The following is a 22,327-nucleotide window of genomic DNA, read 5'->3' as shown; positions in this document are numbered from 1 at the left end:
AAAAAATCTGCCAAATAACTAAGTTTCATGGGGAAGTTTGTTATAAAATTCATATGCTTTATCTTTGTCCTTAACACTAAGAAAAATGTAAAAATGCTTTTCAGCTTCCCAAAAGGAATCCAAACCTTTTCAGCTTCAGGCGCAGCTCATTGTTCACCCCTGTTGTCTTGTTTCTTGTACAAGCTCTAATGAATGTCCATTCAGGTGCTTATTGAAAACTGAGACATTAAGTCTTCATCCATTTGGTCTTTCCTGTGTAGATGGATAGGCCAAACTCAGTGATTACACATTTCTTCTAGGAAGGCTGTACATTGGCTTGAGATTTGATACACTCAACATAATGTCATCAGCGAACAGGAGCTCACCATCCATAAGAATCCCTTCTTAACTTGTGCTCCTCACTGGAAACCTCTTCCATTACAATGATGAATACTTTTGGCAAACATACAGCTCTTTGTTTTATGCCTAGCCTAATATTTGAAGAATTGAAATTGAATTTTTCTATTGTTAGAGCTACTGAGAAATATTAGATGCCCTTAACATATAAATGGAAGACACTTTGTTGTAAAAGAGCCTGTGAAGAGGTGTTTTGTTCCACTCAAATGCTTTTTCATAATCAAAACATTAAGCAAAAATGGGATCTTATTTCAGTCAGTTGTGAATAACTATTGTTGAATATTGTTTGCAAAAGCTTGCTTCTTTCCTACTAAATACCCTCATTGAGGGTATCCTCCATTTGTGTATAGCTCACCTTCCCAAGCTTCCTGGAACAGCAAAGGACCATTTTTTTTCAGTGCAAACATTTTATTGGTGATAGTGAATGGCAGTGACGTTTGGAGTACCACCCACTCACTGCCTCTGAAGAGCTCAGGATAAGCATCACAAACAGGTTTAATGGAAAAGGAGGCATGGTGGGTGTGAGAAGGCTGCAATATATTACCAAGGAGGAGCTCTGAAGACCCGTAGTAAAGGGTGCCATCAACGAGTTATATGACAGAAAGCGAAAATTAGTTGATCATATGGCAAGGAAAGGAATTACAGGTAAACAGCCAGGATGCTCCACAGATATTATCGTGATGTTGGGACAAAGTGAAGAACATCTCACCCATGTTGTGTGGACCTCTAGTCCAACACAACTTCGGGGAGGATATGGGTAAGGATGGGCAGAAATAGAGGAGTTGGGATCCACAGCTTTGGAGGGAACTCCAAAACTAATTAGATTCCAGATCAGTTTGAGTAAGAAACAATGGCAGTTTCTCTTTTAGCTCAAACATCTTTCGAAATACAGTGACAGGACAGTGTATTTCACAGTAATGTGGAGGCACCCTGTCCGTTGCCTCTATATTGTCACACACAATTTTGTAAAGAAATTTGCTTTTAATGAACTTGTTATGACTTCTGTAACAGATAAATGGGGGCAGGGGGTGGTTAGTGGACTCAAGCTCAATATGGATCAGGAGGTTAATGTAACCCTCCTTTTCCCCCTCAGAAAAAAATAGTGTAATTTTGGCCTTCATTAAGAAGAGCATAATTTCTAGGAATAAGTATATGACAAGCCCACTGTACTCTTCCCTAATCAGACCTGATTTGAATTATCATTTTCTATTTGGGGCACTACAGTTAAAGGACTGTAGATAAAATACAGTTTAAGGAGAATGGTGGAAAACTTGAGAGTGTCTGAAGGAGGGCAGCCAGGATGGTGAAATGCCATGAATCTTTGTCATATGAGAATCAGATAAAGGAACTAAACCTGTTTATCCTGAAGTGGGGGGGGGGGGTCTTGCTAGCTATCTAAAAGTAATTGAGTAGCTGCATGTGGAGAGGGGGCTAGACCAGGTAGACAATACAGTGAGGCCTTAGACTGACCATCATAGAACTGTCCTCAAGTAGAATGAATTTCTTCAGGAGGTTATGGGCTCTGCTTCCTTGGAAATCTTCTAGCCAATGCTGGATGACCACTTTTCAGGCATGTGACAAAAGGGATTCCTTTTCTGTGTGGATTGAACAAGATGGCCCCTGAGGTCCCTTCCAACTTAAATTCTGTGATTCTGTGTCCAAATTGCAGGCAGGGGCCACATTTTAAAACTTAACTTTGTTCTGACATGAATTGAGTTCCATTAATATGGAGTCCCATACAGTTCTTCCATATTATATTTAATTTTCTTTTTTGAAAATTCAGTTATATTGAAAATTCTTCTTGATATGCATTGCTATTAATAGGTTTGCAAAATAAAAAAATCTTCACTGAGTTTCAGCAATCAATACCACATATGAAATAAGTGAGCATCTTAATTTCACTGTACCTACTGCTTTATCTTTTTGCTTTGGAAAATAACCAAGATTTTGATTTCTCAGTTAATTGATCAAAAAGGTCTTCAGACATAGGAATAATTTCCCTTCCCACTATATTATATGCAAGTGGCATTAATGGAAGCTACTTTGCATGATTCAACTATACATCAGCGGCTGGACATAGCAACATTTCTATTGCTGAATTTGACTTTTTCCACTTGAAAGTTCTGTATGAACAACGTTATGTGATATAAGCAATCTTTTTCAATGTCACAGACATGATTTTTTTAAAGACTTGTTTTTGCAGATTAAAAGATCTCATTTTCTCTGGAAAGATTCTTGTATTGCCAGTGTATTCTACATGTACACTTTGAATGAGTTAACAGAAACTTACTATGTGTCAGGCATTGTGCTAAGTGTGGGGATATAAAGAAATACAAGGAAACAAAAGCAGTATCTTCTCTGAAGGAGCATACATTTTAAAGGGGAGACATCATGTAACTATCCAGGTGAATATAAGCTATAGAGTCAGTGAAAGTAATCTGAAAGAGGAGGACATGTGAGGCTTCACGCAGAAGGTAGGATTTGAATTGAGTCTTAAAGAAAGCTGGGAAAACCAAGAGGCAGAGATGAAGGGGCAGCAGTTTGCAGGCATTGGGAACTGCTGGTGCAGTGGCCACAAGTCAGAAAATGAGGTGTCACATATATTCAGGGAACTACAAATAAGCTACTGCAGCTGAATTGTACAGTGCCTGGAACAGAATAAGGTGTAAGAAGGTTGGAAAGGTAGGAAGGGGTCAGATTTTGAAGAGCATCAAATGCCAGAGGATTTTTATATTTGATCTTGAAGGTAATAAGAAGTGAATGGAGCTCCATAAGCTCAATGGGGGCTGAGGAGGTGACATATTCAGACTCTCACTTTAGAAAAATCACTTTGTCAGCCAAGTGAAGGATGACCTGGATTGGGGAAAGATTTGAGGTAAGAAAACGAGTTAGAAGGCTCTTGCTGTAGTCCAGATGCAATGTGACAAAAGCCTGAACTGAGGTTATGAATGTATTAATGGAATTAGGGAATGTATATGAGAGATGTTATAAAAGTAAAGAATATTTGCTAATGGGTTGGAAAAATGTGAGAGTAAGAATGAAGACTCAAGGATGATCTGTAGGTTGCAGGCCTAAGTAACTGAAAGGATGATGGTACCCTTGACAGAGTTAGGGAAGTTCAAAAGAGGGTAGGATTTGAGGGGGAAGATGACAAGTTCTGTTTTTGAACATACTGAATTTGAGATGTCTGCGGCACATCCGAGATGTTTCAATTTATTAGGTTTAATGTTTTCTGCCTCCAAAGTATTCTTACAAAGCAAACACCGTGGTCTTTCTCTCCTATCAACAGTACTATAATATATTAGTTTGTATTTTCTGAATGTGGGCTTTTTACTTGGTTTTTCTATACTTTTGTTATTTTAAAATGTATCTACTATCTTTGCTTGCTTCAGCTTTCTCATTAAATGGGTTATGTTATTACATTATCCTGAAAGACCTTATTTTTTATTTTAAAATTGAGACAGGGGCAGCTAGGTGGCGCAGTGGATTAGAGTACTGGCTCTGGAGTCAGGATGGACCTGAGTTCAAATCCAGCCTCAGACGCTTGACACTTACTAGCTGTGTGACCCTGGGCAAGTCCCTTAACCCCAATTGCCCTAAATAAATAAATGAATGAATGAATAAATGAGCAAGCAAACAAACAAATCAATAAACAAATGAGTGGATAAATGGATAAATTTAAAAAGTTGAGGCAAAAAATTTAAGACAAGTTTATTTATTGATAAGTCCAAATAATTATAAGTACTTTCAAGTTATTCCCATTATATTTAAATTGAAGTTTCTAGTGAAACCAGGTTGATGTTGCATTTATGTTGAAAAATATATAGTACTTTTTACTTCCATACAAAGATTATTTAACTTTTAGTTTGCAGATTTCACATTCATGCAGCAAACACTATGACCACACAACTTACCTGTATTGTAAGCTTTTGGTAACAATTACAGATCAGTACCTTTGTCAAGATTTGATGCATACCAGCTTGAATTTGGTGTCCTCTGTATATGCTGTTTTAAATCGTTTATGTAGTGCATTCATTCATTTGAAGCAGATTCATTGTCTTTGGCTCATTTTTGTTGACCTTCACATGCTCTTTAATGAATTTATTGGGAGTTATAATCTTAGCTATTGCTTCACATTTCCTCATGAGAAGGCCTTGTGCCCTCTAAAACTGGCATGCTCCATAGTTTGGAGAATTATGCTTTGAAGGAAGATTATTCATAACTGAGAAGGGGCAAGGAATTGACTATTTAATACCTACTATGTGCTGGGCACTGTGCTAAACCTCCCCCCCTTTTTTTTAATCACCATTTTACAGTTGAGGAAACTGAGTCAAACAGAATCACACAACTAGTACCTATAGATCATATATCTAGAACTGAAAGGAACATGAGAGGCCATCTAGTCCAATACCTTCGTTTTACAGATAAAGAAACTGAAGCCTAGAGATTGTGATTTGCATAAGGTCATACAGGTAGTAAGCAGCAGAGATGACTTACGAACCCCTTTCCTTAGGTTCCTATGAGTATAGATAGTTGCCCCTAGACGCCCTTCCTTCTGTCATCCATTTTATCATAACACATTAAGATGGGGAATACTAAGCCACACCTGTATCTCCCTCTCCTCCTCACCTCAGCACTGTGAGGCATTTCATGAATGAAATGGATGTGAGATATCTTCTAGCATGTCTTCTCTTCCTATCTCCCCTCTGAATCACCACCACCACCACCCCCCCCAAAAAAATAAAGGTAACCCTTGAGGCAGTTCTTGAAAAACAATTAGATTTCTGATTCAAGGTTATTATACAATAATAAAGCAAAATATAAATAAAGCAAAGAATTTAAATTATTATTGACTCCCAAAGATAAGCCTATACTGACTTATATGGCGAAAAGGTCATTATTGTTGTTTAAAATATTTAACAGTTTAGACAACCGATTTCTCATTCTTTAAATTTTCATACGCGTGCTAGTAGTAGGTGTAGAGAGCCTGCTCATATTCTCATACAATGAACCAAGTATATTTGAATGGCCTGGGTCATTATCAGTAACGTTTTAAACTTGATATTGTTATCCTTGCTGTATCTGTGGACAGCTGGGCTAAAATATTTTGAAAACTAGTCTTCAAATACAGCTTTAGTAATTCATGCACCTATGCCTTAAATACTCTCCTTCTTCCACTCTAACTACCGACCTCCCTTGTTTTAAGTCCCAACTAAAATCCCACCTTCTACAGGAAGCCTTGCCCAACCCCTCTAAATTCCACTTCCTTCCCTCTTAACTATTTTCTGTTTATCATCTATATAGCTGGCTTTGTATGTATTTGTTTGTATGTTGTTTTCCCATTATGTTATAAGCTTCTTGAGGGCAGAGACTGTCTTTAGCCTCTGATGTCCCCAGTGCCTTTGTATACAGTGCCAGGCACATAGTATGCACTTGATAAATGTGTATTGGTTGACTGATTTCTTATTTGACCATCAAAAAACTGGAAGGATCAATGGTAGCCCCCTAGGGGACAAGGATTTTGAGACTTATAGACAAGCACTGGTTTTAATTTAAAATCTCTTTCTGTATTATCTCCTAATAAAAGTATTAGATGATCCTTAGATACTTTAAATCCAGGTTGAGTTTTTTTCTCAGAAATTTAAATTGTAGAAAAAACACTTTTCCATATTAAGTTTGTTTCATCCACATTAAAAATATATTGATTTGTATATTTACCTGATTTGGTTGTTTTCATCAAAAAATAGGATATTTAGCTACTGCATCCTTATCTGTACTGGCCACCTCTCTGGTAATTTTAATTATACAGTTAAACTTGATTTTTAAAGTGATCAGAGCAACCAAAGTTTGCAGTAAAAGTTTCTTCACTGTTTTCTTTCACTATAAATTAATGAAGCTTTTATCTAAATGGCTGCTCTAAGAAAAATGTTTTTGATTGCATTTCTATCATGGTAACACTTCTGTTCCTAGTAGTTGTTTTCAAAACTCAAAAAGCTGTTGCAACTTTTGCCATTTTCTTTTATTTCATTTATATTTTTTTCATAATACTCCATGCTGTAGATTCAGACATTTCAGTATCTTGTCCTATTTTAGAGTTACTCTGACCATATTCGTGTCATTTAGTTACATCAAATTTTTGTTTTGATTCAGTATAACAAGACTTTCCTTTTTTGTATTGGCAGTGTTCCTATCACAAGTATTCTTTCGTTTTGTCCATTCTGTTAAGGACTCTTAAAAAATTAATGCAACTGTTGGCATTATGGTGCACAGCAGCGCATCCACACATGACAAAAGGCAAAGGCTGACTGTCGACTAACTTGCATGCGTTAGAATAATTGAATTTTGGTCCACATTAAATGCAACTTGGTATCATTTTACAATATGTACTAAATCGAATTTTGCATTATTTGAACTCACATTAATCATGACCTGGACGTATTCATTTTGTGGGATGAAAAAACTGAAGCCAAAATAAATTCTGACATGTCTGTAGTCTTGTGATCAATAAAAACTTAAAAGCTCAATTCCTGTGCAGATTATCCCCATTAGTAAGTTGTAAAGGATGTATACATAGGGTCCTATATATATACCCTGAACTTAAACAGTGGATAATCTACCTTCTGAGAGAGATTGCCCAATCTACTCTCATTCTTATCTTCTGAATCTTCAGGAGCATCATGTGATAGACATGCTGGAATATTTAAAATGTTGCTGACACGCGCCATTTCCTCCCTGTTGGATCACTGAAAAAGTCCTTTCCTTTTAGGAGGTGTACATAGTGGACCTTTTCATGCCCTGGGGACATGACCTTTACTAATTGAAGGAGCTGCCTAATAACCTGTCTGGCTTAAAGGTAATTAAGCATTTAGGGAGACCTTGCCAAAAGGAATCTTCATTTTCTCAGTCAACCAGGTATCAGCAACTTACCTGTGTCAACTAGCAAAAGACACACATACCTATTCATTTTCATAATGTATTGGGTATAGAGTTTACTCTGAACAGTTGAAGTTCTGAAGTGAAAGTATCAATAAGTATAACAGAATAATTGACTTCTTGAGGTTTTTTTATTAAATTTTTTTTCCAATTAACAAAAATCTATTTTCTCTCCTTTCCACGTCCCCTCAGTGTTAACCCGAAAAAGAAAAGAAAAACACAGAAGCCTTGCAACAAATAAGCATATTTAAGCAAAACTGATCCCACATGGGCCATGTCCCCCAGAAAATGTCTAAATTGGCATTTCATCACCGTTCTGACAAATACCTTCCAGGTTATTGAGGATTCCATTAAAATATACAGTCCTCTTGAGTAGAGACTCTTTCATTCTTTGTATTTATTTATATCCACAGTTCTTGGCGTGTATTAATGTAATTAACATACATCAATAGATTAATGTCTTCTGACTAACCCATACTCATGGTGCTCATGGAACAAAAGGACAGCAGACAGCATTTCCCAAAAATGCAAGGTAGGCCTCTCAGTCTCCACAGAAACTCTAAGGAAGATACCCAGAGAAGATTAATGCCCAGGACACACTACTTGATGCCCCCTCTGTATCTAGGGACCAACCTTATCCACATTGAGAACTATATTCAGTCAGAGCTCAAGCCATTCTCCTTTGATCATTTATCCCAATGGCTTCAAAGAAAGTTAGGCATGTTATCTCTCCCTGCCAGGTCTTGGAGTCTAGTTCTGTTTGCTGTGTAAGTATTCTCTAAATTCATTGTCTTCATCCTGCTGGTGCCTTACCCACCAAATCTCCTTTTTAACATTGTATGTATTTTCAATGTGCGTGCTGTTTCCTCAATAAAACCGAAGCTCTTCAAGGACAAGAACAGAACCTTTTTTCTTTGTGTTCTCAGCACTAGTGCAGTGCATTTAAGAAGTAGATGAAGTATAGTGCAAGTTCCATTATATTCATGCTCAGAGTTTGTTTAGCCATCTCCCAATCATTGGACACCTGCTTCATTTCCAGGTCTTTGCTCCCACAGAAAGTGGCACTTTAGGATTTATGGAGCTTTTCTTTCTGTCTTTGACATCCTTCAGGTTTATGCCTAGCAGTGGAATCTCCAAGTCCAAGGGTATAAACATTGTGGTCACTTTTTTAGCAAAGTTCCCAATTGCTTTCCAGCATAGTGGGGCCATTTCACAGCTCTTCCAACAGCCTGTTGGTTCCTATCTCACTATGGCTTCCCAGCACGGATTCTTACTGTGTTTTGTCCTCTCTGTCAGTTGGCAGTGAAACTTCAACAGGTTGATTTGCTTTTCTCTCATTAGGGATTTTAAGCAGTCTTTCCAAAGGTTGGTCATAGCTTACTATTCTTTCAAAAACTGACTCCTTTGACCATTTAGCCATCAAGAGCACCTCCTACCTTGGTTTTATGTATTTTTGGTAATTCTTAATATATCTTTAAGCAGTTAATGTTTTTTTGTGTGAAGTTCTAGGGATACAAATAAAAAGGCAAAACAGCCCCACTGTTTTTTTTTTCTTGGCAAGGCAGTCAGGGTTAAGTGACTTGGCCAGGTTCACACAGCTAGTAAGTGTCAAGTGTCTAATGTCTGAGGTCAGATTTGAACTCAGGTCCTTCTGACTCCAGGTGCTCTATCCACTGCTCTACCTCGCTGTGCCACCCCAACCCCCACCCCTACCCCCCCTCACCTCCTTTTAAAAAAGAAAGAAAAATCCCAGTTTAGGGACAAGGCAATCAGAGCTACAGCTCCTAGATTGTGTAGAAATCTGTAGGGATCAGCCCACCCCTTTGTGGAGGTGAAAGGTCCACAGGTGTTGCACATTGAACATGTTGGGACTTATTCAACATATTGATTAGTTGCACATAATTTTTTTCCCCTAAAAAATTTTGTTATATGGGGGTTTTCTAGGAGGGCAAGGAGGAAGGGCTACATGGAACACTAGAGTGATGTAAAAAACAGAAAATGTTAATACAAACTTGTTTAAAAAAAGAAGAATTCTTTGAGGGGAAACTACCTAGTTCTCATACCTTTTCCTAATGCAATATTGCCTAAAACTACCTTCCATCCCAAATCTCAAATTTGGCCTTAAAATTAACCCTTCCATTGCTATTTGTCTCTTGACTTCACTCTTATCTTCTGTGGCTTTACTGTATAAATCTGAAAGCTAATAGGGACAATATTCCTGATCTTTGGAAATCTAATTAGTTACCAATAATGTGAATTATTCCTGATACTTCTTTTTTCCATTATCTAGATGAGTGAAGGGTTCTTAACTTCAGATCTGTGAACTTGGGGGGGTGTTATATTTTGATGACTTAGTTTCAGTATAATTCATTTCTTCCTTTGCCATCCTACATATTTTATTTTATTTATCTAAAATGTTATCTGGCTTCCCTAGAGTGCCACAGACCTCCATGAGCAAACCAAATCCATAAAGCAATGTCAGAAAATGGTATTATTAATAAATCAGGTGTTTATTAAACACTTAATGTGTGGCTGACACCTTTAAGAAATACAAAAGAAATAGACATCAACCCTGCCAGGGTTGTAGTTGGGAAGGAAAGATATAACTGTGTGAAACATCTAGGAAACCAAACATTGTGTAGTGAAATTTAACTGTGTCTGTGTTTGTATTTTGCAGATATTTACATGTACGTGTTATCTTCACTAACGGAATGTAAGCTCCTTGAGGACAGGGATAGTTTGGTTTTTTTGTCTTTATATATCTGGCATGTTGCTTGATACCTAGTAAGCACTTAATAAATGTTAATTGATTAGCACAAAAAACCTGGGTTCCACTCTTAGCTCTTTAGCAAGAAAAGTTTACTTCTTCGTTTCTTGTATAAAATGAGGAAATTGGGCTAACTGAACTTTTATGATCTTGAGTAGCTCATGTGCCTCTCTGATTCTGTAGGGAAAGTATCGTTTTCTCTCATAGCTGCTTAAAACTAGGGATGGAGGGGGGGGCGCAATGTACTTACATACTTGTGTATGTGTACCTTCTTTCTGGGCTGTGAATTTTCTTGTGGGGAAGACAGAGTATAGAGGAGAAAGGCAGTGGGCAAGATGAGACCTTGCCTGTGTGGGAAGTTATTTTATTATCTTGATAAGTTTTTTTTAATACACGTGTCCAGTTTTATCCTTCCAATCACCTTTGGAAATCATTCTTGACTCCCTCTCTCCCTTGCGTTCAGTCAGTTGCTACATCTTGTCCATTCTGCTTCCACTGCATCTCACATTCCCTCCATTCAGAGCCAGCTTTCACCTGGACTTTTCCAGTGGCCAGCCAGACTGGCCACTTGCTGTTTCCCTGACCTTGGCATTCTGTGTCCTCTCTCCCTGCCTTTTCACCTGCTCTCTCTCCTTTCTTAGGATTCTCAGTTTGCATCAAGGTCCATTTCAGATGCCACCTTTTAGAGGAGGCATTTCCTAATCTCCCAAGTTGTTATACCCTTTCCTTTTCCTGATTACCACCTGTTTTTATTTATTTGAAGCCAGAGACAGTTTCTCATCTTGCTTTTTTATGCTTAGCACTATGGGAAGATATTTGATAAATGCTATTTAGTTGCATATTGGCCTGTCAGAAAGTAACATTTAATGAATTAAAATTGCTTTATTAGACAACCAGTTCTGTTGTTGAGTGCGTAGATATTACATGAGAACATGAGTTCTATTACATGAGACAACAGCTGTACTGTTATTTAAAACGTAGTAATAGCATCATGGTGGGAAAATAAAATTAAAGCTTTGAAGACTCTTGGTTTTTCTTTGAATGCAGTAGCTCATGACTTTCATCTATCTGCATGGCAGTATATCCACAAAAAGTAAAAATCACTATTTGATTTTATTTAATTTCTTTGTTGACATTCTGGAAAAAAGATACCTTAATTTTGTAGCTAAATTTATTTTCTTTGATGAGTAAACTGCAAATGAAGAATGTGGACAGTGTTATCAGATGCTAATTACAAAAGCCAATTGTAACAATTATAAAGTAATGAATTGTGTGTATGGGAGAAGGAGGAATGTTGAGGGTGAACTTTATCTCAGCCTCTGAAATCTGATTGTCCTAAAAGCTGAGTGTCTAACTTATTGTGGTGACAATAATATCACTGAAAAGATACAAAAGAAGTACTGAGGGGAGCTGCTACTTCAGAATTAATTTTGACTCTGCTAATTCAGACTAACTAGGAAAGACTTGTTAGTATTATGGAAATGACATGAATCTAGGGAAAAGTAATTATCCTGTCTTGGAATTCATAATAGCTAAAGAAAGGCCTTTGAAACATAAATATGTGCCCTAGGTTTTAGAAAAATCAGATTGTTAAAAATAATAATAATAATGCATGATAATTGTATTCCAGTTCCATAGGCAGAGATTCTAAAAAGGAAAGCTTGAAAGATGGGAAGGTATTTTAAATAAAATGTAATTCTGACTATACAATTGCAGGTAAACCCAAGAGAAAGGCTGCTAAAGAAACCAATCAAGTAGTAGTATAGGGTATTCTTTTTTTTCCTTTTTTCTTTTTTTTTTTAGGGAATTGGGTTTAAGTGACTTGCCCAGGGTCACACAGCTAGTAAGTGTCAAGTGTTTGGTCTGAGGCAGTATTTGAACTCAGGTCCTCCTGACTTCAGGGCCGGTGCTCTATCCACTTCTGCCACCTAGCTGCCCCTAGGGTATTCTTTAATGAGTTCGAACTAAAAAGAAATTATACAAAAGATAGGAGGAAAAGTTAGAAAATATAGTACTGGGAAGAATAAAGGCCAGAATGAACTAAAGCTTTTTTTGTGTGTGTTAAAAATGACAACAAGGAATGTTTTTTAGTTATGTTTAAAGCACAAAAATGAATAAGGAATCCATGGGCCACTGTTTCAGCAGAGGTGATTGTTAACGCCAATACTTGATTAGGAGAAAGCAGAGCTATTTACTGCTTTTCTTCTCAACCAAGGAAAGTCTTCCAAATAAAAGAGCTTCCAAAAGATTATTCTGAGGAAGCTCTTCCAAATAAAACAACTTTAAATGAGTGGCTCCTTTCCCAGACAGATTTCATTCCAGGGTGTCCTGAAAGAACTTATGTGTGATTCTGAAACCACCGATGGAAGTGTGAAGCCTAGAGGGGGTTCAGATATGATTTTCAACAAGAAGTGGTACATAAAGATTATTGCAACAACCTAATTGGTTTCTCCCCACTCCAGTCCATCCTATATACTGATGACCAAGTAATTTTCCTTGAGTGTAGGTCTAACCATATGACCACCTATAATTCAACTAAACTTCCGCAGGACATTGTACCTTCTGTTCCCATGCCTGGGATGCCTCTAACCCTCCTATCTCAGCCTGAGTTTCTATAAGATGCAATACAGACAAGTGTGAAACCTTTCCTGATCACTCTAACTGCTACCCTGTATTTAACTACTTTTTGTTCATTATCTTTTTGCTATATTTGTACCTCTTGTTTCCGCCATTGGAATGTAAGCTAAGCTACTTGAGAGTAGAGATTGTTTTCATTCTTTATTCTTGTGTCCATCCCTTCCCCCCACCCCCAGCACCTAGTACAATTTCTTTCACATAGTAGGTGCCTAATAAACATCTACTCTTACCCTTACCATTTGACTGATATTCTGAAAATAAGACTAGTAAACTTGATGTTCATTCTCACTGTAATTCTAGACAAGATTATAACCATTTTAGAAAAGAGTTCATAAGGCTACTTTAGAGCAGTTCTTACTAACCTCATTTCCTTTTTGAATAGGGTTTTTAGATTTAGGTTGTGGGAGTGCTGAGACTTGATGTATCTTGATAACAGCAAGACCTCTTAATATTATGAAATTCTTGAAGACAAGATTGAGAAATGTAATTAATGAGTAGTACGTGGGTTGAAACTTTAAGAAACCTTGGGATTCCAAAGGTGGAGTTCAGTAGGCAGTCGATATCTTCTAGGCATGAGACACCTTATACAGAAGCATGGAGATACAAGAATGGGATGTCTTGAACAGGAAATAGCTGGAATGTAGAGAGTAACAGAGAGAAGGATGCTGACTAAGCCTGCACAGGGAATGTAGAGCTAGACTTTGAAGGACTTTGAAAGTCAAACAGGCAGACCCTGTAAGCAGGAGGGCACATTAGAGCTTCTGGAATGTGGTCATTCCTATGCTTTAGGAATTTCATTTTGGCAATTGTCTATGAGATGAATCAGTAAAGGGAGAGACTGGATGTAGGGAAAACAGTTCATTGTTTCTTATTTTTAAATGAAAAATTTTTAATGGTTACTAACTTTAGTATTAAAAATAATATCTCCATTTAACAAAAATTAATCTAAAGTCCCATAAATGTTTTTGGTACCTAATTTTTGGGAATATATAAGTATATATATAAGTATAAAGTAGACCTGACTTGCAAGCAGTTTTTATGGGGGAAGAAAAAGTAAGAATTTAAGTTAATTTATTTAATTAAGAATTTTAAAAATTAAGAAATGGGATAATCCATGCCCTTTGCATAACTTTAGCAATAATAACTAACATTTTTCATGGGACCATATTTTAAGAGGAGTGTTGACTGTCTTGTGAAGGAAAAACAGGATGATGAGAGATCTGGAATCTGTAACAGAATAAATTACAGGAATTTGGATATGTTTAGACTGGAAAAGTAAAAGATGTCAGGGGCACCCAGTGCCTATATTCAAATGTTTGAAGGCCAGCCTTCTGAAAAAAAAATAATAATAATTAACAGTTTGGGTGGTTGAAAACAGCAAGAGGAGTAAAGCAAAGAAGGATACAGTTTGATTTGTACACAAGAACAGTACAGAGAGAAAAAGTGTTAAAAGAGGCTTTGGGCATAATATTAATCATACTTTAATATATTCACATTAAATTCAAGCATTTATTCAGTGTTCTCTGAGTGGCAGGCACTGGGCATTTTTTAACGGTGCTTTAAATTAAGGTTTATAAAACATTTTCCTCACAACAACCCTGTAAGATAAGAAGTACAATTTGGAGACAGGTTGGTGGCACAGGGGACAAAACACTGGACATAAGAGACCTGAGTTCAAATGTGACCTCAGACACTTACCCTGGGCAAGTCGTTTAACCCCTTGTCTGCTTCAGTTTCATCATTTGTAAAATGACGATAATACCACCTACCTCCAGGGTTGTTGTGAGGATTTTTTTTAAATGAGAGAGTAAAACGTTTTGCAAACTTTAAAGTGCTATATAAATACTAGTTATTATTACCCCCATTTTACAGATGAGTAAACTGAAGCAGTGAGATGATAAGCGATTTGCCCAAGGTCTCAGTTGTCAGAGCCAGCACTCAAAACAGTTCTCTTAACTCCAAGATCAATGCTTCTTCTGCTATCAAGTACCAAGATCAGGTACTTTTACACCTAAAGAATTATGCTGGTGTGCTGGAAGAGATTTGAAGTTTAAATAATACTAAGAAAAATTTTCAGTTGCAAGTATTTTTCACGTATGTTTTATTAGGTCTTTTAAAGTCAGAGTAAATGCCTTTAAGCTTCATAGGTAAATTATTATCTTGTGACATGGGGAGAAAGAGACAGCGTTGTATAGTGGATATATATCCCACCTCAGAGTCACAAAGATTGGATTTCAAGTCCCCCATATGATGGCTGTGTGACCATGGAGAAGTCATCTAACTTCTCAGTGCTCCGGGCCACTCTCCTAAGACCAGAAGTTGCCAAGAGCATGGCAGATGTGCATTGATAGAGGGGTTTCTGCTCTAGGACTTCCCTATCCCAATGAAATCAGAGGTCCAGAGCCAAAATTAGGAAGAAAACTGGAGAGGTAGACAGTGTTAACATGGGAGTGGTGAACAAAAAATTCATTTGGTAGTTTTTAAACAGAGGTTTTTTTCTGAGATGATGTGGTGACCAAACTTTCTCCTCATGCTGCTTATGCTTTATATGGTACATAATAGAATATTTTGGTTGACAAATTGATATCACAAGCATTTATTTGGCATGTACCATGTGCCAGGCAGTATGCTAAGCACTGTGGACCCAGATACAAGTGAGCAAGATGGTCTCAAGGGACTTAACGTTCTGTATTGCAGTGGGGAAAGACAAGACATCAAAGGGAGATTGAATGAAGGAGTTAGGGATGTGATACCATGTTTTGGGTGGTGGCCAGGAAGTAAGGGTTGGTTCTGGGCAGGCTAAGGGAAAAGCTCACCTGTCCAAAGGCCCAGAGTTGCGCTGCTGCCAGAGTCAGATTTAGTGGGCGTGGTGGCCTAAGGGGAGGCAGCATAGTTTGGAGCTATTGGTAGAAAGTAAGATTGGTATTTCATTATTAAGGTCCTTTTAATTCCTTATAGATTTAAGAATGTTTAATTCATGAAACTTAATTTCAAAATGTTTTCAAATTACTTTAGTCCAAAATGAGCTCCCATAAAGATACTTTGTATTATGTATTTTTAAAATAGATTTTAGTTGGTATTTCTTGTTTTTAATCACCTGCCTTTCCCTCTGTATCCCATCATCTTTGCTCCTCCCAAAGAGCTATCTTTGACTTTTATTTTAAAATGTTCTTTTCTGTTTGTAGGGAAGCAGCACGTGAGTGTCGTAGGAAGAAAAAGGAATATGTGAAATGTCTAGAGAACAGAGTGGCTGTGCTTGAGAACCAAAACAAGACACTGATTGAGGAGCTGAAAGCACTTAAGGACCTTTACTGCCACAAATCGGATTAATTTTGGATTTTGGTTTTCACCTCCTAAGGTGGAGAAACTGACTGGTTTGTCCACAGCCAGAAAGACAAAGTAAACTTCTTGTTTTCTAAACAGTTCTCTTTTTTTCTATGCGCAAAACTGCCTGAAAGCAACTACAGAATTTCATTCATCTGTGCTTTGCATTAAACTGTGAATATTCAGACACCTGCCTCCACTTCTCCCCACCCCAAGAAATTGTCATCTTCCTGATCATGAAGAAGAGACTTCTGTTTTTTATCCCCTCTACACTCTTCAAGGAGTAATAATTTGTTATTTGTTGAATTGTTGGGGGAAGGTGAGAAGAATCCTTTTTTTTTTTAATAATTTCAGGGGTTTGTGCTGAGTTCCTTGATTGCCTTAGCAACAGAAATGTCCCCCCTTCCATTTCCCTCCCCCACCCCAGCCTCTTGAAGTATCATGTGAACTGAATGCAGAAAGTAAGTAAGGTGCAATGAAGAAGTGATGATTGCCAAATTGACCTGTATTCATTGTAAATTATTTAAATTTGTTGCTAATGATATACCCCAAAAGGAGGGATTTATATATAGAAAAAAATTAGGAATTAATTCAAAGAGTTTCTTGTGTATCTTCTATTCTCTAATTTCTGCAGTGCTAAAAACTTGTTCATACCTGTCAAGCATTTTGGGGCTGGCTCTCTTTTAGGTCACTCCCTTCTTAATTGCAATTCTCTGTGTGCTCTGTATTTTGAATGCATTTAAGGAAGTCACCAGGTGAATAGTATAGCATAGCCTTTGGGTCAAAAGTGAAGTAAAATTAACCAGTACAGGTGTGAAGAGCTTTTTACTTAAGGCATTATTAATTTTTCAGTGAAGAGAACTGTTAAAGAATAGAATAGCCCCTTTATATTAAACAGATGTTTTTATGAATATTCATGTCCATGGCTTCAGAACAGTAATCATTTACTATTTTTTAAACATTTCAATACCCGCTCTTCCCCTCTGCACTTAACATTTTATCATTACCAAAAAAGCCTTCAAGATGCTAAAGAGAGAAAATGAAATACTATATTAATGAAAATTAATGTTGTAGGAAAAATGAAATTGATTCATTTAAGTATAAGTTTATACCAGCTGAATCTTATTGGTGAAAGCTATAAAAATGTTGTAAGGACATTCAGAAAAGCATCAGTGTTAATTTATGCATGCATTTTTTTTTTCAGTGCAGTGTCAAAGAGTTTGGGTTTCATTTATTTAAACATACACACGTGCACATTCAAAACCACCAAAGTCCTGAATTTTTGTTTCTGCCTTAAAAGGTTAGTTATGCTTAAGGCTTTCCGTATGGCATGTGATCTTTGTCATTTGATAAAGTAACTGCATGTCTAAACTCCTAAATAAGAAATGTGTGGCTGTGTGTGTGTATCACACAATGATTACCTAAAAATTTTTGAAATATTCATTGCTAAATTATTTTCACTAAATCTACCTGAAATAAAATTGATATTCACCTTGTTAAAGTAGGTATAATTCACATGAAATACAAGAATTTTAAAATGCTGGCTTAAGATCATTGTCACAGTATTTGCAGTTATGATTTTACATTCAGTTTTATAAGAGAATTTAAGAAATGCTAAAACTTGTAGGATTAATGTTTTGTCTTGGGTCATCATCATTTGAAATCAAATTGTGTTAGACTGTTACTATTAAATGCAAAAGTCATGTCGGCTTTTACTGGATCAATTTTGAAAAGCAATATTTTAAGCTATGAATGGCTTATTGTCATAGCAGGGGGGGGTTTAATGTAAACAGAGTGGGGGAACACCATTAAAGAATGTAGCTTTTAAAGTGATATAGCTTATAAATATGGATGCATTCTTGAAATTCTCAAGGCTTTCAAACAGCTTAGAAGTGTAGTGTTCTACCTGACTGAGCTACCTGGACAAATAATGGTGTTTTTTTTTAATTGGCATTTTAGCGTACCAGTGTACACTCAACATCCTCAGCATTGGCCATAATGAAAAAACTAAGTGAATCCAGGGACTTGTTTTCATGGTAAAATTATTTCTTATTTTTTAAGTAATCAAATATGGAATTCCATTAAAAAATTTTTACAACTATAGATAGCTTAGTGCCTAGCAAGTTGATTCTCCCCTCTAAAGGTATGTTTTACAAAAGTTGGTACTTCTCACTTTATTAGGAAGTTAGTTGACAGTTTGCCTGTTTTTTCCTGGTAAATAATGGCATAATATTAATATTATTTATATTTGGGTCATGAAGAGTGACCTAGCTCTTTTCACCTGAAGGGTTGTAACACTGAATTGAAATCAGCAACACAGTGTGGTGAGGAAAGAAGAGAGTATGCTCTTAAGATGAACTTACTGTAGATCCTTCAGTTTCCACAAACAGAAATCAGGCTACTTTCCTTCAGGTTGTTTTTTAAAACAAAATTTAGAAAAGTTTCATTGTTCAGGCATATAACAGAATTGAGGAAAATGGATATTATCATCTAGAAAGTAAGTTTTTAAAAGAAACCCACATTGAAATCAATTTTAACCGAGAACATATAATGGCTACCAATAATAGATACTTTACTCTTCATTTTGGCCAAAAGGGAAAGAAAACATAGGAATCTGTACGTATGTTGTAGAAAATAGCAAAATTGATATTGTTCACTTTGCAAATTAGGGCTTGTTGGCACTTTTGTCTGTAGGACAGATCAAGTCTAATAAAAACTAAGTGTGTGGGGGGGATTTTTTATATCTTAAAGTTATATGTTTTGGGGTTTTGGTAGGGTTTAACAGAAGTGCAGGTTAGAAAGGGCTAGATCCATTATGTTCACAGTACAAAAATTTGGTTTCAAATTTTATTTTATTTTCATTATTTTACGAATAAAAGTACCAGGCTGACAGTTGTGACATTGTCAGAGGTGCTCTGTTAATTTAGATATTCTTGAGAAAATACATATGTATAATATATGTACATACATACATATATATATATATATATATATACACACAGTATATAATCTGAAGCTCTGAGAGCTCTTAAGTCAGGAATGCTGAGTATTATAGTCTATTGAGGTCAGATACAGCTCGTACATTTTTGTGTGCTGTTGCATCCCTTTTAGTAGTGTTTGGATTGTGTTCTTCCAGCGCTCGTGATTGCATTTTTTATGTTCTAATTACTCTTCCAACTATTTTGTTTCTTTTTTATTGTTAGTTTTCTTAGGCTAATACTTATAAATTATGTTTGTACTTGCCTGAAAACTTCCCCCCAAAGTTTTTTTTTGGTTGGTTTGTTTGTTGTTGTTGTTGTTTTCTTTTTTTGCTTTGTCTCTGGCAGCTATAATGGTGGTTTAAAAAAAAATTGGAAGATTTCTTTGAAAAGGAGCCACTGGTTTTCTTAACCATTCTGGGGAGGGATTTAAGAGTTTTACTTAGGCAGGATGTTATCAGAAATGGTATTTTGATACAGTCAGCAACATTGCTATGATCTGAAAGCACAATTCCAGCCAGGCTGGCTATCCGAGGAGGAGTCATCTGGCTGATGTTTCTCTCTGCTCAGGCCCAATCCCCACTTGGGTACTACACCAGGAGAGGTAATATTTGGAATCATGCAAAGGCTTAGGAAAAAACAACAGTGTTTGGGTTGACCAAGAATGCTTTACTTACTTGAAGTGTTTTTAGCCTAGATTTTTCTTTATGTACATTAAATCAGTTTTTATTTTAGGAGCAGTTGTAGCCGGTCACCAGCACAAACTGGGCTCTGGTTATTTAGAAAATTTAAAGGTTATTTCATTTTGCAATTTTAAGTAGGCCTAGTATCTTAAAGTTAAAATTTTGAAGTCATTTCAGGGTTCGAGAATAGTGGAAATAATACAGCTTTTTAGTGAGTTTTGGAAGGAGCTTCTTTCTTTCCTATTTTTGAGCTCTGAAAACTGCTAGTGGATTATATTCCACTGGCCGGACACAAAAGTTGTGTATTTATTTGGGTTCTTTTTGCATTCTGTTCTTTGTAAATGTTTGGTATAAAATGCACTTTTTAAAAAAAAACTACCCAGTTTCTAGGAACTTGGGTATTGACAATATGAGAAGCTTCTTTTAGCAAGTAATCATGAACTGATTGTCCAGCTTTCTCTTCCTTATGATTAAATCATGTGACTGTTTTTTAACACAGACATTTGGTGTTTGAAATATTAGTACCTGAAGATTAGTCTTACATTAAGGTGCTAAGGTGGGAGATTTGTCAGGGCCACTAAATAGAGTAAATCCTGTCTTCTTCTTTTTCAACAAATAGCAAATTGAGTTTTTTCCTTCTGACAAAATTTTCCCGTTTTTGTTTTTCCCCAACGTTAAGACTGTCAATGTGATACCAAAACATCCATATGAATTGCATTTAGGTGAGAGATTGAAAAAAAAAAAGTATTTGTCATTGTGTAAACCAAATAAAATATTGTGCTGAATTTTTCACTCTGAATTGGTTGTGTTGAGCCTAAATCTGATTATATATTTGAAAAAGTCTAATTCAAGTGAAAGAAAAATAAAATTTGCTGACCTAGAGACAAAAGGTGCATGGAATAATTTGTTCATTCATTTATAAAAAGCACAACTAGATTTTTTTTTTGTTAGGCAGCAATGAAGATGAATTGATGACCTAGGTATATATCCTGAATATTGTTAATGTTGACTTTAGCAATTGACTGTAACTATATGTATTAGGAACTGGTTTCCTTCACTTTGTAGACTCAATGATTAGGAGAGGGGCTTGAACATATCATTAAGCTGAGCCAGTTTGGAAGGATTTCAAATAAATTTTAAACAGGGTGCTGAAGTTCCATCTGTCTCATCTGCTTTATGATAAGTTCACATTAATTAGTGAATGTAACTTAAGCCTTTGTATGTGTCCTCAGGGGCAGACAGATTTTAAGAGGGACCAGATACAGTTTGAAAGGAATGAGTGTATTTCAGGTGTTTTAGCTTGAAATTTATTTTTTAAAAAATATAAAACTTAAAAAATACAGTGAAGCCTTTAAAGTAAGTTGATAGTGTAAACAGGCAGAATTGTTTAGCACAGAAGTAAAAAATATTGACCTGTGGGCTGCATTCTGGTACTGTGGGTGCAGGTCCTAGATGGGGGAAGCGGGGAAGTAAAGGGGAGGGGGGAATGGGGGTTAGTATATCGTGACAATTTGGGGTTGGTTTTCTCACCTGCAAATAAAAAAATCAGTCCTCAGGAAATGTTTTTGGAAGGGTGGAGGAACAGGTAAATCAGTTCACCTATTTGGAGTAAATGTTACATAATGCTTGCCTATTTAAGCATGGGATTTTCAAGATTTCAGCCTCAACGGACTAGCTTGCCTGAGGGGAGGGAACATCTAAGATGATTTGAAATTGGTGAGGAGAGGTAGAGATCCCTGAAAATAAAGGTCTTATTTTAGTTGGCCAAGTGAAGTAGTCTATCATGTGTTTGGGGGCTTTATTTTATTTTATGTTAATTGGATTGGTAAAATGCTCTATAGAATGTGTTATCTTATCCAGATGCCACTCCATTTTAATGTGTGAAGTAAGATTATTTATATTAAAAGTGGGAGAGTAAATTGTAGAACTTGCCTATGTCTGACCTTCAATATTTCCTGCTAGTATGGATTTATTAGGGGTGAGTAAGAGTGCTGGGTTATCAGTTTTCTGTGTAAAGTTGTCCCTGCCTGATTTATTCACATTTGGTTGTCATCACCAAGAAAGAATGATTTCTGCTCCAAATTTATAATTTGAAACATATTTTTAAAAAAGAATATGATCAGGGAAGTTTCTAGAGTTGTTTTATTTTCTTTTTTTAAGAAAATTGAGGTAAAGATTAATTCTATCCATTTCTTACTTTACCCAGAACCATCAGCACAAAACAGGGTATTGATCTTAATTCTTAATATTTCTTTTGGAGTGGATTAAAAATAAAGAACTATAATAGGGAAAACAAGTTTCTATTAAAATTCCCTACATTCTAGAAATATCCCTGTTTTAACTTTTTTTTACTTAAATCTTTTTTGTGCTTTATGTAAAAGAAAAAATGTACTGAGTTATAATGCATTTTATTAACACTATGTACATACTAGCTGCTTTGTGTTTCAGAATGATAGTAATTGCTTTGTATATTAAAGTGATCATTGTGAATTTGTGAATTGTCATAAAGAAGTGCTTTTTCTTACTGTAATCTTTGTGGTATAAACTGTCATAATGCCCTTTTTACACCAACATTTATGTGCAGTCACATAAACATGCTTTTAAAAATG

At 36.2% G+C, this 22,327-nt stretch overlaps 1 protein-coding gene across 3 annotated transcripts in view; it reads left to right on the top strand.

The window, feature by feature from the left end:
- Positions 1 to 22,327, top strand: part of CREB1 (cAMP responsive element binding protein 1) — a 91,006-nt gene extending 68,679 nt beyond the window's left edge. For 2 of the 3 annotated variants that reach the window (XM_021008676.2, XM_021008677.2), the window contains one exon: positions 15,919 to 22,327. In XM_021008676.2, the coding sequence (XP_020864335.1) occupies positions 15,919 to 16,063 (145 nt within the window). In that variant the 3' untranslated portion in view covers positions 16,064 to 22,327. Of the gene's footprint in view, positions 1 to 14,605; positions 14,733 to 15,918 lie in introns of all 3 variants that reach the window. The other variant, XR_013483359.1, reaches the window with a different exon arrangement.

The sequence above is a fragment of the Phascolarctos cinereus genome, unplaced genomic scaffold (genome assembly GCF_003287225.1).
Source record: "Phascolarctos cinereus isolate Bilbo 61053 unplaced genomic scaffold, phaCin_HiC Scaffold_7;HRSCAF=346, whole genome shotgun sequence".
In the NCBI taxonomy this organism is placed as follows: domain Eukaryota; kingdom Metazoa; phylum Chordata; class Mammalia; order Diprotodontia; family Phascolarctidae; genus Phascolarctos; species Phascolarctos cinereus.
Note: the sequence above shows the minus strand (reverse complement) of the source record. Positions and strands in the feature narration are given on the sequence as shown.